General features: G+C 34.8%; 1 protein-coding gene across 1 annotated transcript; it reads right to left on the bottom strand.

The window, feature by feature from the left end:
• Positions 1 to 6,518: 6,518 nt before the first annotated feature.
• On the bottom strand, positions 6,519 to 13,199 carry LOC123680346. The gene is made up of 2 exons (XM_045618192.1): positions 12,808 to 13,199; positions 6,519 to 7,360 (listed from the first exon to the last, which is right to left on the bottom strand). Exons 1-2 carry the CDS (start codon positions 13,160 to 13,162, stop codon positions 7,023 to 7,025), a joined length of 693 nt encoding a protein of 230 aa, XP_045474148.1. The 5' UTR covers positions 13,163 to 13,199; the 3' UTR covers positions 6,519 to 7,022.
• Positions 13,200 to 13,275: the final 76 nt, after the last annotated feature.

Raw genomic sequence — 13,275 nt, 5'->3', positions numbered from 1 at the left:
CATTTTAAATATGATTTCTGGCATATGACCGCCACGGCTGGTTCGGATGTAGTCCAATCTGGACGTCCAATTTTCGATAACTTTTTCCAATATTTGTGGCCGTATATCGGCAATAACACGGCGAATGTTGTCTTCCAAATGGTCAAGGGTTTGTGGCTTATCCGCATTGACCAATGACTTTACATAGCCCCACAGAAAAGTGTCTAGCGGTGTTAAATCACAAGATCTTGGAGGCCAATTCACAGGTCCAAAACGTGAAATTAGGCGGTCACCAAACGTGTCTTTCAATAAATCGATTGTGGCATGAGCTGTGTGACATGTTGCGCCGTCTTGTTGGAACCACAGCTCCTGGACATTATGGTTGTTCAATTCAGGAATGAAAAAGTTAGTAATCATTGCTCTATACCGATCACCATTGACTCTAATGTTCTGGCCATCATCGTTTTTGAAGAAGTACGGGCCAATGATTCCACCAGCCCATAAAGCGCACCAAACAGTCAGTTTTTCTGGATGTAACGGTGTTTCGACATACACTTGAGGATTATCTCCACTCCAAATGGGGCAGTTTTGTTTGTTGACGTAGCCATTCAACCAGAAGTGCGCTTCATCGCTAAACAAAATACAATGGACGTAGTGCGCGATACGTATTCCGCACAGAGCCATTATTTTCGAAATGAAATTGCACTATTTGCAAGCGTTTTTCAGGCTTGAGTCTATTCATCAATTGCCAAACCTAACTGAGAATAAATCACTTGACAGCTGTTAAATCGGTCTCCATCTTGAACAGTAATGCCAACTTAAAGTTATATACCTCGAAAAAAAACACCCGTTACTTCCGCCTCATATTCGTAGACAGCATGAGCATGCAGTCAACAAATTTTGGGGTAAATTTAATTTCTACCCAAACTTATTTCCAATTGTATTTTATATTAGATATTAGAACTGTCTGAATGAAGTCACGCAAACCTTTATATGGGTTAATACTTTCCTTCAATTCAATGAAAGTGACAAGGAAATTTGGCGTTCAGAATGGAGTTCTTGTAATGTCTTCAACAAAAGTCTAATCGTTGATCCATTGAGAAAGTTCCAGGTTTCAATCTCCCTAAGAAAATTTGGTGTATTTCAAATCGACTTAGGACTGATCATGGCCGTTGCTATGGTATGTTCTTCAAATGGCATTCTATTCAAAATTTGTATTTCTGTGATTTTTGGACGTGTTTTTTCTTATAAATAAACTTAATTCATTTGTTTTAATCCTTGGAAAAACCTGTCTAAGCCTAAAAAATTTCCATGCATAACAGGAAGTGATTTTACGGGTATATTTTACCCTTTTTACCTCTATATGTCGAAGACGTGAGGTTTTATAGAGTTTTGTTCATTTTTCAGTTTTGTAAAAGCTGAAGGAAACACATTTTACGTTTAATGTTTTCATCCTGACTCTCTTAAGCCTCTGAGAGACCTCTCAATATATTGTGATTTTTACGAACAATTTATTTAGAGTTGTCACTCTCAATTGTTGAAACAAGGTTAAAAAATTTGAACAAAATGCCTCTCTGCATGTAATTGCAATACTTTGTCAGGTTGAAGAAATGTTGCCTGAAAAGAAACGAACTTTAACACTTTGAATTGAATACCTTTTTCGACATTTTGGAGTCTAAATCAGACTTCTTCATCAGACAAACTTTTAAAATATTCAGAATTCGTCAATTGGCATTAGTCAACACTAAGAGTCGTTGGTCTATGTAATTATGAAATTTTCTATTGTCAATTCATTTTTCAGTGAATTCATCAAATATGTATAGGATCTACGCCTACTATAGGGAACCAATATCACTATTCTTCATCTCAATAAATTGAATTTTCATTTGGTGTACGTCTATATCTCATGACATGTAAGTCAAATTAAATCAAGAATGACCTGTATAACTCGAACTACGCCTATGTCGAACTATACGTAACTAGTACTAGACGAAAAATCTTGGTCCCGTGGTGTTTCGAATTAACGATAGTCCACTGTAATAATAATAAATACATTCTTGGAAGATTTGATTTTCCCCATTTCGATACATGCTATTTTATATCATGCAAAAATCACAATCATTATTTGTCTGGTTCTGACGAAATCGATCATTTAAGAAAAATGTACCGGGTTTTTCACCATAATTTGACCCTCCCTTCAATTCTGTCACTGAAAGAGGTACAAAAAAATGTTTTCTTCAAAAGTTTCACGTAATCGACGAATGTTTTTTAAAATGATTTCAGAAAATGAAATTTATACAGAGTGGGCAACATATTGATTGCAACTTCATTTTTTCAAATGGAACACCCTGTATATTTCTCCATATATGATTAGTTCTTTTTCCCCTGATTTCGAATATATAACATATGTTTGGCCTATCTTTCTTATTCTGAGTGCCACAGAGTTTCAAATTTCAAGAACCACCTGGCAAGCTAAGTAATCAGTTTTCAAGTGGAAGGCTGCGATAATTCAAAGTGTCTTTTTTTGAGTTATCTCGTTGTCAACGAAATATGATATACGTTTGTCATTGAATGAAAATATTCATCGAATATACACTGCACAGAAGCGGCAAAATTTGAAATATTTTCACTTTATGTGAAGAACAAAAAAATAATAAAGCTACAAGGAGAGAATGCATGGAGTTGCATCCAAAACATCGAATATCAATTTATAGTGAAAAAACTTATATCATATCATTGCCAACGAGATAACTCAAAAAAAGGCATTTTGAGTTATCGCAGCCTACCACTTGAAAACTGCCAGGTGGTTCTTGAAAATTTGAAACTCTGTGGTACTCAGAATAAGAGAGATAGACCAAACATATGTTATATATTCGAAATCAGGGGAAAATGAACTAGTCAAATATAGAAAAATATACAGGGTGTTCCATTTGAAAAAATGAAGTTGCAATCAATATGTTGCCCACTGTGTATATATTTCGTTTTGTGAAATCATTTTCAATAACAATAGTCGATTTCGTGAAACTTTTGTAAAAAACATTTTTTTTTGTACCTTTTCTAGTTTCAAAGTTAAAGGGGAGGGTCAAATTATGGTGAAAAGCCCGGTACAAATTTCAAAATAACGAAAATCTTTTACTCTTGTCATGAACTGGGTAAGTATCGGACGATGATTCAATCTTTGTTATTTTTTCTTGAATCTTGGCAGTTTGTTGAATTACAATGAAACTCAAAAGTATGAAACTAACTAGTCTGTTCTAAGAATTTCTTTGAGGGATATTAGAATAGAAGAAGTTAATCTTTTTCTCATGCTGAATATCAAAATTTCCACAAATTTCAGTAAAATTTATACCGAAATTAAAAAGAAAAAAATATCTCCAAATAATGCACGAATTTTTCAATTAACATTGGTTTGTATACATTAATGAACGTTACCATTTGTAGTATTTAAACCCTAACCTAACCTACCTACCAAAAAAAAAATATTCGATTCCCAAGGTACATTATTGAAACTAATAAACTAAATCTCCCATAATCTTTCATAAATTTTTCTCATTTAAAAAAATATCTCTCCGCAGTCCTACAATGCCTTCTACAACAACGTTAAAGTGAAAGTTCGAACCCAATGTCAGAATGCCATCGTCCAGCCATCTGTTCGATAGCCCCAAACAAATGGTGTACGCTCATTTCAGAAATTTATATTTGTACTTTTCAACCAGTCACTGGATCTCAACTTCTATCCACATCCTTGTCTGATTGACCCAGAGAGGACGTCTCTCCTAAAAGAGAACACTTTCTAATTTCCCACACATAGAAATGACCGATCTTGAATGAAGGCCAAACACTTGTCTTGATCTTGAGAATTTATATATAAAGGAGTTCCTGAAGTCACTCCATTCGTGATAAGATTCTCCGGTGTGATATCGGAAACTCTTACACGAGGTTCAAATTAGTAATTGTGCCTTTTATGTTGGCTGCTAAGAAGGGTCATCCAGAGAGAAAAAAAAATCATGCTCACATTATTGACACTTATGACAAGTTTTTTTGTTATGGTTGCAATTTTAGCCCTAAAAATATTTTCTTGTTCATTTTAGTTGTTCTGGTATTTTCTTACATTTTTAAAGGCCTTTTCGATACTAGATAATGTATGCTATAATTCGTTTTTTTCGATATTTATATCAAAAATTTGTTACTTTCCATAAGTTTCAATGCAGAAAAGGATTATTTCACTCAGCTTTGAAAAAAGGGGAGTAGATACCTACCACTTTTCAAATACAGGATAACATCCCTATAATTTCTCATTAAACATTATAAGCCTAGTCCATCCATACTATTTTATGTACATTCTACTGAAAAAATTTCTGAATCAAAAGGCTTTTTCAAGTGTTATTGTAAATATCAGACTGATTTTATGCACTCAAGTTATGGTATTATGCATAATATGTTAAAAAAAGTAGAATTATCAATATCTCATATATCGACCAATTTTAGGAAAAAAATTCAAACAATTTTGTGTTCAATTTTCCGAAATAAGAGTCTGAATTGGTATATTATTCGAGATGAGAACTCTAACTTTCTTTCGAAATATGTGCCTAAACCCTAAGAGTATAAAGTTTTTTCTTATCAATTTAGAAGGTTTTTCTTAAAATTATGTCCTCAAAATCAGTCATCTTTATTGCGATTTTGTGTATTCAATTTTTCAGAAGAGCATTCGAAGTATTCTTTATTCCAATTCTACCGAGTAAGTGGAGAATCATGTAAGGTACAATTGTAATTAAGTGAATCAATCAAACAATAACAACAACAACAATTATAAAATTTAGAAGAGACGTTTACCTACATAATGAAACTAGAATCTACATATATTCAGAAATCACAACGATAATTCAATTATTCAAATTTCGGTTTTGATAACTACCTACAAATTTCCGAGAGTTCTGACATCCTGTATAAGCAGCCGGAAGGTAAGTGGAGATCTCAGCTTGTCTCTCTCTATCCTGTACCACCACCTCCAAGAAAACCAGTCTGGCGCTCCAACGGGGTCAGTGTATAACTAGGTGAAATTGATTCATTGAACTTGGGAGAAGACATGTGAGAAAAGCAAGGTTGGAGAAATTTGTTTGAGCGAGTGGAATTCAGGTCAATGTTATAAAAAGACGGATATAAGTACCTGCCGGCTTTCTTGGTGGCTCTTGGCTGGAGAGAAATTGTGGAAGTAGAAAGACAAGGAGGAAATGCTCGGTCGATTTCTCATGGAAGAAATTTTAGATTGTTCATTCAGATTTTCATTTGTTACATTCATAACATAGTCGGAGGTCCTCGTCATGTTTTCTGATTGAATTAATTTATCTGCATATTTTCATATTTTGGCAAGTTTCTCAATATTTGAATTTTGAAATAAATAGATACAGGATGTTCCTTGGATACTTTTGAGAAAAATTTCCGATAAACATGGGACCGCAAATGCTTTGTTTTCAGGATACAGAGTGTTTGTCGAGGTGTTTTTGATAGTCCTATCCTTTTTGTGATGATCAAATGAGTTCATCAAAATTTTATCCTTGAAATTCCTTTAGAATTATTTGCGTGGAAATGAAATGCGAAGGATTTTGAAAACTATTTATTTCAGACGCAACATGCTTCGAAAAAATGAAGACAGACAGAAAAAAATTCATGGCATGCCATTTGAATATATAGATTCATTGACATTTTTCAGAGGTCATTTTGGAAAAATTGCATTTTCTTTCAGATCCCCTGTAGAGTGATCCGTAGATATATTTGCAGAAGACTTTTCAGGAATTCAATAAAAAAATCATACAATATTCTAGAACAGTTTTTAAGACATGGTCTCTAGTTTGAAGCATTATACCCTTGAAATTTGTCGAAAAAAATTGCTTACGTCAAAAAGTCCCAGAGATAAGTAACGACAAGTGGGGTATTTCGAAATTTGAAAAGAATTTCATGAAGATTATGCGTATGATATAAAATTGTTAAATTCAATTAAAAAAAAAAACAGGTTGGGTATTGTGTTTCACCAATTTCGGCCCAGCCTGTAGGATCAAAAATGATTTGAGCTGATGCGCTGAGTACTGTCAATTCTGTCAAAATTTGAATCAATCTGCTAGCCCAAAATATCTAAAAGTTATCGACTGATCGAACACTATTGACTCACCTCATATTGATGGCTATATATTTATTTGGAAATCATGTAACACCCTGTATCTAGGACAGAGGCTTACAGTACCTTTTCGACTCCAAATAACTCAGAGATAAATATCGTGAGTTTGTTCTCAATGTTTTTGAAACACACTATATAAAGCATATCATCTTAGGTTCACCATCTAATGAGATAATATTTGAAAAGGCTCTACAAAAACCTAAAAAGTGCTAGGGTTTCTTATTCAAAAGTATTTTGTTGATAACTACCCTATTTCATAGTTACAAAAGTAGACACTGACATAATTTCTGAAAAACTACTTTCTACAGTCACAGTTATCTGGACTTCAGTATCTGAAATGTTATTATTTCCAACGAAACTACAAAAATTGAACAAAGAAATTTATTTTTGATGAATGATATATACAGAACATGATATGAGAGTACAAACAAACAATAAATAAAATAAATAATAACTGAAATTGACAGTGGTTTTGTCGTCCTCAATAACGTTTGAATATAATATTGAGAAATTACTATTTGGAGCTAGCGTTCCTACAATGCGTAGGTACTCAAATTGTCTTGAGAGGTTTATAAAACTCAATCAACACCTCAAAAATTTTTTTTTCTATAACCTAATCGAAATCACAAAATTCTAACGCAAATTAAAATGATTAAGCATTGAGTCAATACGATTTAATTTTGAACTTCTTCCAATAATTGGGAGAATATCTACCAATTATGAGTTAGAAGAAACCATCAGCAATATGCAGATGTTAAACGAATAATAATTAAATTTTGATCAAATTTTTCGACAGTTCCGGTATTTTTGGTCCCGTCAACAAAACCAAAGTCATTTTCGGAATCAACCACATTGTATCAACTGACTCACACTACTTGAACTCTTTCCAAGCCCTGTAAGCCAACTGATCAACATCTCTTTTCCTTCTGTAGTCATGCAGATCATGACCATGACCATGGTGTGCCGCATGGATGACTGTGTGGCCCTCGTGATGATCATCCGAGTGGACAAGCTTCTTGATGCCGATAATAGCAGACAGTGTCAAGGCTAGGACGGAGACGAAGAGAGCTTTCTTCGCTATAAGAGCCACCCCACCAAGACCAAGAGTTGCTAGGAGTTTACCCATCATTACCCCCATTACCATCACTCCACCGCCCATTCCACCTCCTCCACCTCCTCCGTTGCCTCCCCTCCTTCTGCCGGTGACAACTGAAAGAGAGAAGAAAGGTTGTGAAGTTTAGTTGATGTTTGAAGCGATAGGAGTAGAAATCTTCATTTCATGTTTAATTCTGCGGTATTTATTCATGACAATTAGATGTTAACTTCTTCAGTATTATATTGTAATTTATATTGGTGTCCTTAAATGTAGAAATAGGTAAAAGAGTTATTTCTTTATTGAACTCTGAAATTTTCAAATTACCTACTTCTGTTTTGAGGGAAACCTATGTAAACTTATGTAACTTATGCTCTTCCAGTGTCATCGTTTGTTTCACGTCGTTTGGAGCACTTGAAATTTGTTTTCTGAATTTCTGATATTTTCGAGGATTTATTTCAATCTATTTTGAGTCAATATGGAACGTTGATTCACTATGGGACATAAGAAGTGCGTTCTTTGTGGAGAAACTCGCGAATTGAGTGAAATATCGGATCACTGATATGTTTTCATTTTCGCGCACTTCATTTTGAATTTGATAGATCATGTTTGGGATGAAATTTGCTTACTGAAAATTATATAATATGTTCCCTCTATCAATGTTTATTACTCTGAGGTGAATACAGACGGAGAGAATTTTAAGAATTCTTGGACGACATCATCAAGTTAATGTCAGAGCTTCGAATTGTAGACAAATTTGAAAATGAATTTTCTTCACTTCATAAGTGCATACGAGAGCACCAGTTGGACAAATAAATGCAAATTCATACAAGAAGATATTGATTTGGTAGCATCAAGTGAAAGAGAATATCCGAATTAGTTGGTTCCACTTCGTTCTCGGCAATTAAATTTTTTCAAACAACAACATGAAACCTTTATGGAAATATTTAACTCGACATTCTCACAAAATTCAACTGGTTCAAAAACTGAAGCCATTAGTCCACCGTTAACGTCGTTTATCTTTCAATTGTGCTCTTGAACAACTTGAAAATGGTGAAAAGTTTTCATCGAATAAGTTTATTCGCTGATGGAGCTCATTTTTAGTTGAATGGTGATGTAAACAAATAGAATTGCAGAATTCAGAAATGAAAATCTGCACGAAACTGTTTAGACATCATAACTTTCAGATAAAGCTCTGTGTAGTGTGCAATTCATCTGGTCCATATTTCTTTGAGGAAAAAGGTCGAAGAATAATTATCGATGGAGAACGTACAGCATCATATGAAATAGCTTTTTTATGCTATTGGAATAATAATCTGGACGAAATGTGGTTTCAACAAGACGGTGTGACCTGCCACACAGCCATCTCACAATCGATTTATTGAAATTGAAAATTGGTGATGAAAATATTTCATGAAATGGTCCAGTTATCTAGTCATCTTTCCAGGTCATGCTATATGACAACTTGTGATTTTTTCATTGGGGATATGTTGGATCAAAAGTTTATGTCGATAATAAAACAACAATTGGGCAATTAAAAATCAACAGTGAATGTATTTCTGATGAAATGCAGCTAAATTTATGTAAAAATGGGGTTGACAGAATGCAACATTTACGTACAAGAAAATCGTCATACTCATTTGAATGTTATATTCTATACCTAATGGAAGAATGTAGTCTTCCAAATGAAAATGAATGTGTCTCACTGAATAGCTATTAGAAAACCCATTTTATAGGAATTGTAAACCTTCATCATTCAACTTTTTTAGTTGAATATGATATTCTTCTATTACAGCCTGTTTGCATTCACTCCTGAATACATTGCCAATTGAAAAGAAGAAAAGAATAGAGGCCTGCTATTTTCTAGCAATTATGGCAATTCCAGAACATTATTTTTCAGTAGACGTCTGGATCAGATTGAGATTGAGATCTAATTCAATGTGGTTTAATTGCACTGCGTATTAATGGACTATTCTGCCCCTCATCAGAGCTATTGTTGCCACTACGTGATCTATAGCTCGCCTTCCAATTCCAGAGATCTAATAACTCCAATATCTGGGATGGCTTCAAGGAGGCTATTTCTTCACTTGAATAGTGATGGTGAGGCATTCCGTCACCAGTTGATCAGGGGTTTCTTCCTCCTCCCTACAGAATCTGCACTAGTCGTTTTCTGCTAGACCTATTCTCATGAGTTGCTTCCTAAGGCGGCAATGACCTGCAAGGAATCCAATGAGGAAGTCTAGATCAAGATACTTCTTAGATCTTTCAGTATCAAAGTTTCGAAGAGGCTTTTTGGAATGATCCAATCCAGGGAGATTTTACCAGATTTGTTCTCTTTCGGGTTTTTCCTTCCTCTGAAATTCTTTTTTGTCGGTATGTCAGGATATGTAATTTTTCGAAGATTATGACTTTGACAACTGATGTCAAGTTGAAAAACTTAGGTTGTCGTTGATTTGACAAAAATTATATTGGCTGATAACTCAGAGTAATGAACATATATAGAGGGAGAAAATATCATTTCCAGTAAGCAAATTTTGTCCCAAACATTAACTATCAAATTTGACATAAAGCGTGCGGGAATGAAAACATATCAGAGATAGTTCAATCAATTATGTCCCATAGTGAATCGACGTTTCCTATCAACTCAAAATTTCTGATGATTACAGGCTCTTCATATATTTTAAGTCAATTGTACTAAGTGAATCATTAAATCAACATCAACCAATAATACTTGAAAAAATTTTCGTTTTCACGAAATAATTGTATCTAACTGACTTCAAATCTAGATTATTAGACATAAATAACTATCACTAGGGTTATGGTCTTATTCGTACCAAAAGTTATTCATGAATTCCAATTTGCATAATCATATGAGAATATATAAAAGCAAACGACATCTATCGGATAGTCCAAATGAACCCGGATGATACTCAGGGATTATATAAACAAACATTCTACTGAAGTCAAATGCGGATATAACTCGAATCCGGTAAATTTTTATGAGGTACCAAAAGCTACCAATAAACTAGGTAAACTTTTGCAGGATCCTCAGCCAAACTTGATACAGTTTTGTTGATTTTACGATGCTTATCATCAACCTAAGTAAACAAATAGTAAATATCTCAACTAGACATCACTCTGTCATGTTTTATTAGTGTTGATCGTTGAAACGAAGTTAGTTGCAATTTCAAAGCTGGAAGTAATTAGTTTGAAATTGCCTAAAATTATGTTCAATTCTATGCGACACAATTTCAATCAAGGGACTCTCAGAATGAGCTTTCCTTTGACAGGTGAATTGTATAGCGGTTGCTGTAAATGAATTTGGAATTGTGTGCGTGATTTCAATTTAGATATAGCCAGAGTTCCTTGGTGCTTTTCATTTCCTTCATGGACAAGTGCATCCACATTCCAACATTTTTGAAACATTCAAAGAACTGATGGAAGTTCATCTCAATAACCAAATTTCATTGAAATCGGAACATTGCATGACAAACAGTCATAAAACTACAAAAGTATTCAATGCATTTTGAAAAATTCAAGATGAGAAAGCTGACACTTATTTTTATTTCGAAAGAGAACATAAGGATTGCTTCTAATTCATCACCAGAACATCTCATAATCTTTTCACATGAAATAACAAGGAGGAAATTTGACCGGAGTCATATCAGAGGAATACAGTGGTTTTTTATTGGTAAGTTGAGTTTCAGAACAGAAATTCAATTTGAGAGGGATTATCACCACGTGCCTTTCCGCGTATCAGTCAAACATTAGGTCATTTCTTCTCTGGCGCTCCAGTACGAAGTTGAACATTCACTTTATCTTCTTTCTTTTAACGGAGCATATAACTAGAGCGCAGCTTTTCATGATGGTCGATTATTTGTTTCACAAAATAATAGTTTTACCTCTTATGTAATGATTTTTGTAGATTTTTCTCTCGGTTTTTCTAATATGTATATCAATGCTCTTCACGTTGAACATATCATCAATTCTTTTGCGAAAAACAAAGTTGCCAACATTTTTTTCCAATCGCAAATTAAAAATATTGCCATTTTACGATGTATAGATTACCAACTTTGCTTCCGCCGTTTTGCAATAGATGGCTGTAACGATAAGTGGTAGTCGAAATAAATAGATGTTATACAATAAGCTTAGGTATTTGTAAACATAACGCCATTGAAATATTATATATAAAGTTCTTCTCGTCAGCTTATGACCCAAATTTTCGTCATTTGCAAGAGTTTTGAATATTCTGCTTTGATATGAAGAAATCTGCGACTTAGGCTCATAGAATGCTCTCAAATACTTGGGAGGTTGCTATTAGTGAAAGAACGTGACGAGATTGGTTTCAGCTCTTCAAGAACGGTGATTTTGACGTCGAAGACCAACATGGGGATGGTAGAGAGATTGTTTTTCAATATGCAGCATCGGAGCATTACTTGATCAAGACTCGGGCCAAACGCATCAATAATTGGCAGGATAATTGGAAGTAACGCAACAAGCCATTTCATAACGCCTGAAAGTCATGGGAATGATTCAGAAAGAAGAAAATTGGTGCTGTGCGAGTTGAAGTCGAGAGATGTTCAACTGGAGAAAATAAAATGGCTACTTGACGTTAAGCCCAAGCGCATAAAATTCTGGGGATACACCGGCATTGCTTCCACGTGGACGGCCAAACCGAATATTCTCGGTTCCAAGGTCATGCTCAGGTATTTGGTGGGACCAGCTCGGCGTATCGTATTATGAGTTGTTAAAACCGAGTGAAATAATCATAGGCAACCGGTCTCGAACACAATTAATGCGTTTGAACCGAGCATTGAAAGGCAAACTGCTGCAATACAACGAGAGTCATGATAAAGTGATGCTCAAGACATACTTGGAAACGTTGAAATGGGAAGTTCCTTCCCTACCCGCCGTATTCTTCAGACGATGTTCCCTCGGACTATCACTTCTTTCGATCAATAGTACACGGCCTGGCTGAACATCACTTCCAGTTTCATGAAGAAGTAAAAACTTGGATCGACTCGTGGATCGTTTCAATACAAGACCAATTTTTTTTCAACGCTGGATTCGTACGCTGCTCGAAAGATGGGAAAAAGTAGTGGCCAGCGATGGACAATACTATGAATCATAAATGTAGAACCAGTTTTTGACAATAAAGCCTCGAATTTCGGAAAAAAAAACGGCGGAAACAAAGTTGTACGCCTAAGTAGAGTAATTTTTAGAAAAATTTCGTGAAAACCCCATAAAAATCTTTTGTTTAACTAAGCAATCACGCGGTGGTATTCCCTCTTAATGATAAAATATGAAGTAATTTTTTCTTCACCAATATGATATTTTTGGAAAATTTATATATTTCAAGAAGGATTCTTAAATTACGAAACTTGCAAAACGTACTTGAGATGAACTGATTAGGTATATCTTGAGATGAACTGAGTAGGCTAAATGACAGTTATAACTGAAACACTAAGCGAGCAAAAAGAACTTAGTAGCAAAACGATTATAAAAAGGAAGAAAAGTAAACTCAAATGTTAATTTTCGGTGACTATTCGGTGACCCTACTGACCTTCATTACTCTCATCAATATCCTCGATGGCTTCCTTGAAAGACCTTCCAAACTCCTCTCCAGGCATCAGCTCAGGCAGCTTAATCCTTATTTCATGGCTCTGCAGATAGTTCTCAATAGCACCCAACACAGTTTTATCCTTATTCAATGACCTCGCATTGTGGTCACTCTTGATAGACACCAAATGAACCCCTTCACTCAACTTTATGTCTTCAGGCTGCGTGTTCAAGTAGTGTATGAAAAACTTCCCAAGGACATGGGTCCCTTTGCCGAAATCCAAACCTTCAGAAGCACCTTTCACCGAAACTGTTGAAAGAACACACAAGGGCACTAGGAGAACAAGATGGGACGTCATGATGCTGGCTCATCAAGGGAGATACATCAAATAGATAAGCGTTAGTAATCTGTTATATATATTGATCAAAAGGGAAAAAATTGGCGTGACTTTTCATTATTGCTACTTAGTGG

The sequence above is a fragment of the Harmonia axyridis genome, chromosome 5 (assembly GCF_914767665.1).
Source record: "Harmonia axyridis chromosome 5, icHarAxyr1.1, whole genome shotgun sequence".
Classification (NCBI taxonomy): domain Eukaryota; kingdom Metazoa; phylum Arthropoda; class Insecta; order Coleoptera; family Coccinellidae; genus Harmonia; species Harmonia axyridis.
Note: the sequence above shows the minus strand (reverse complement) of the source record. Positions and strands in the feature narration are given on the sequence as shown.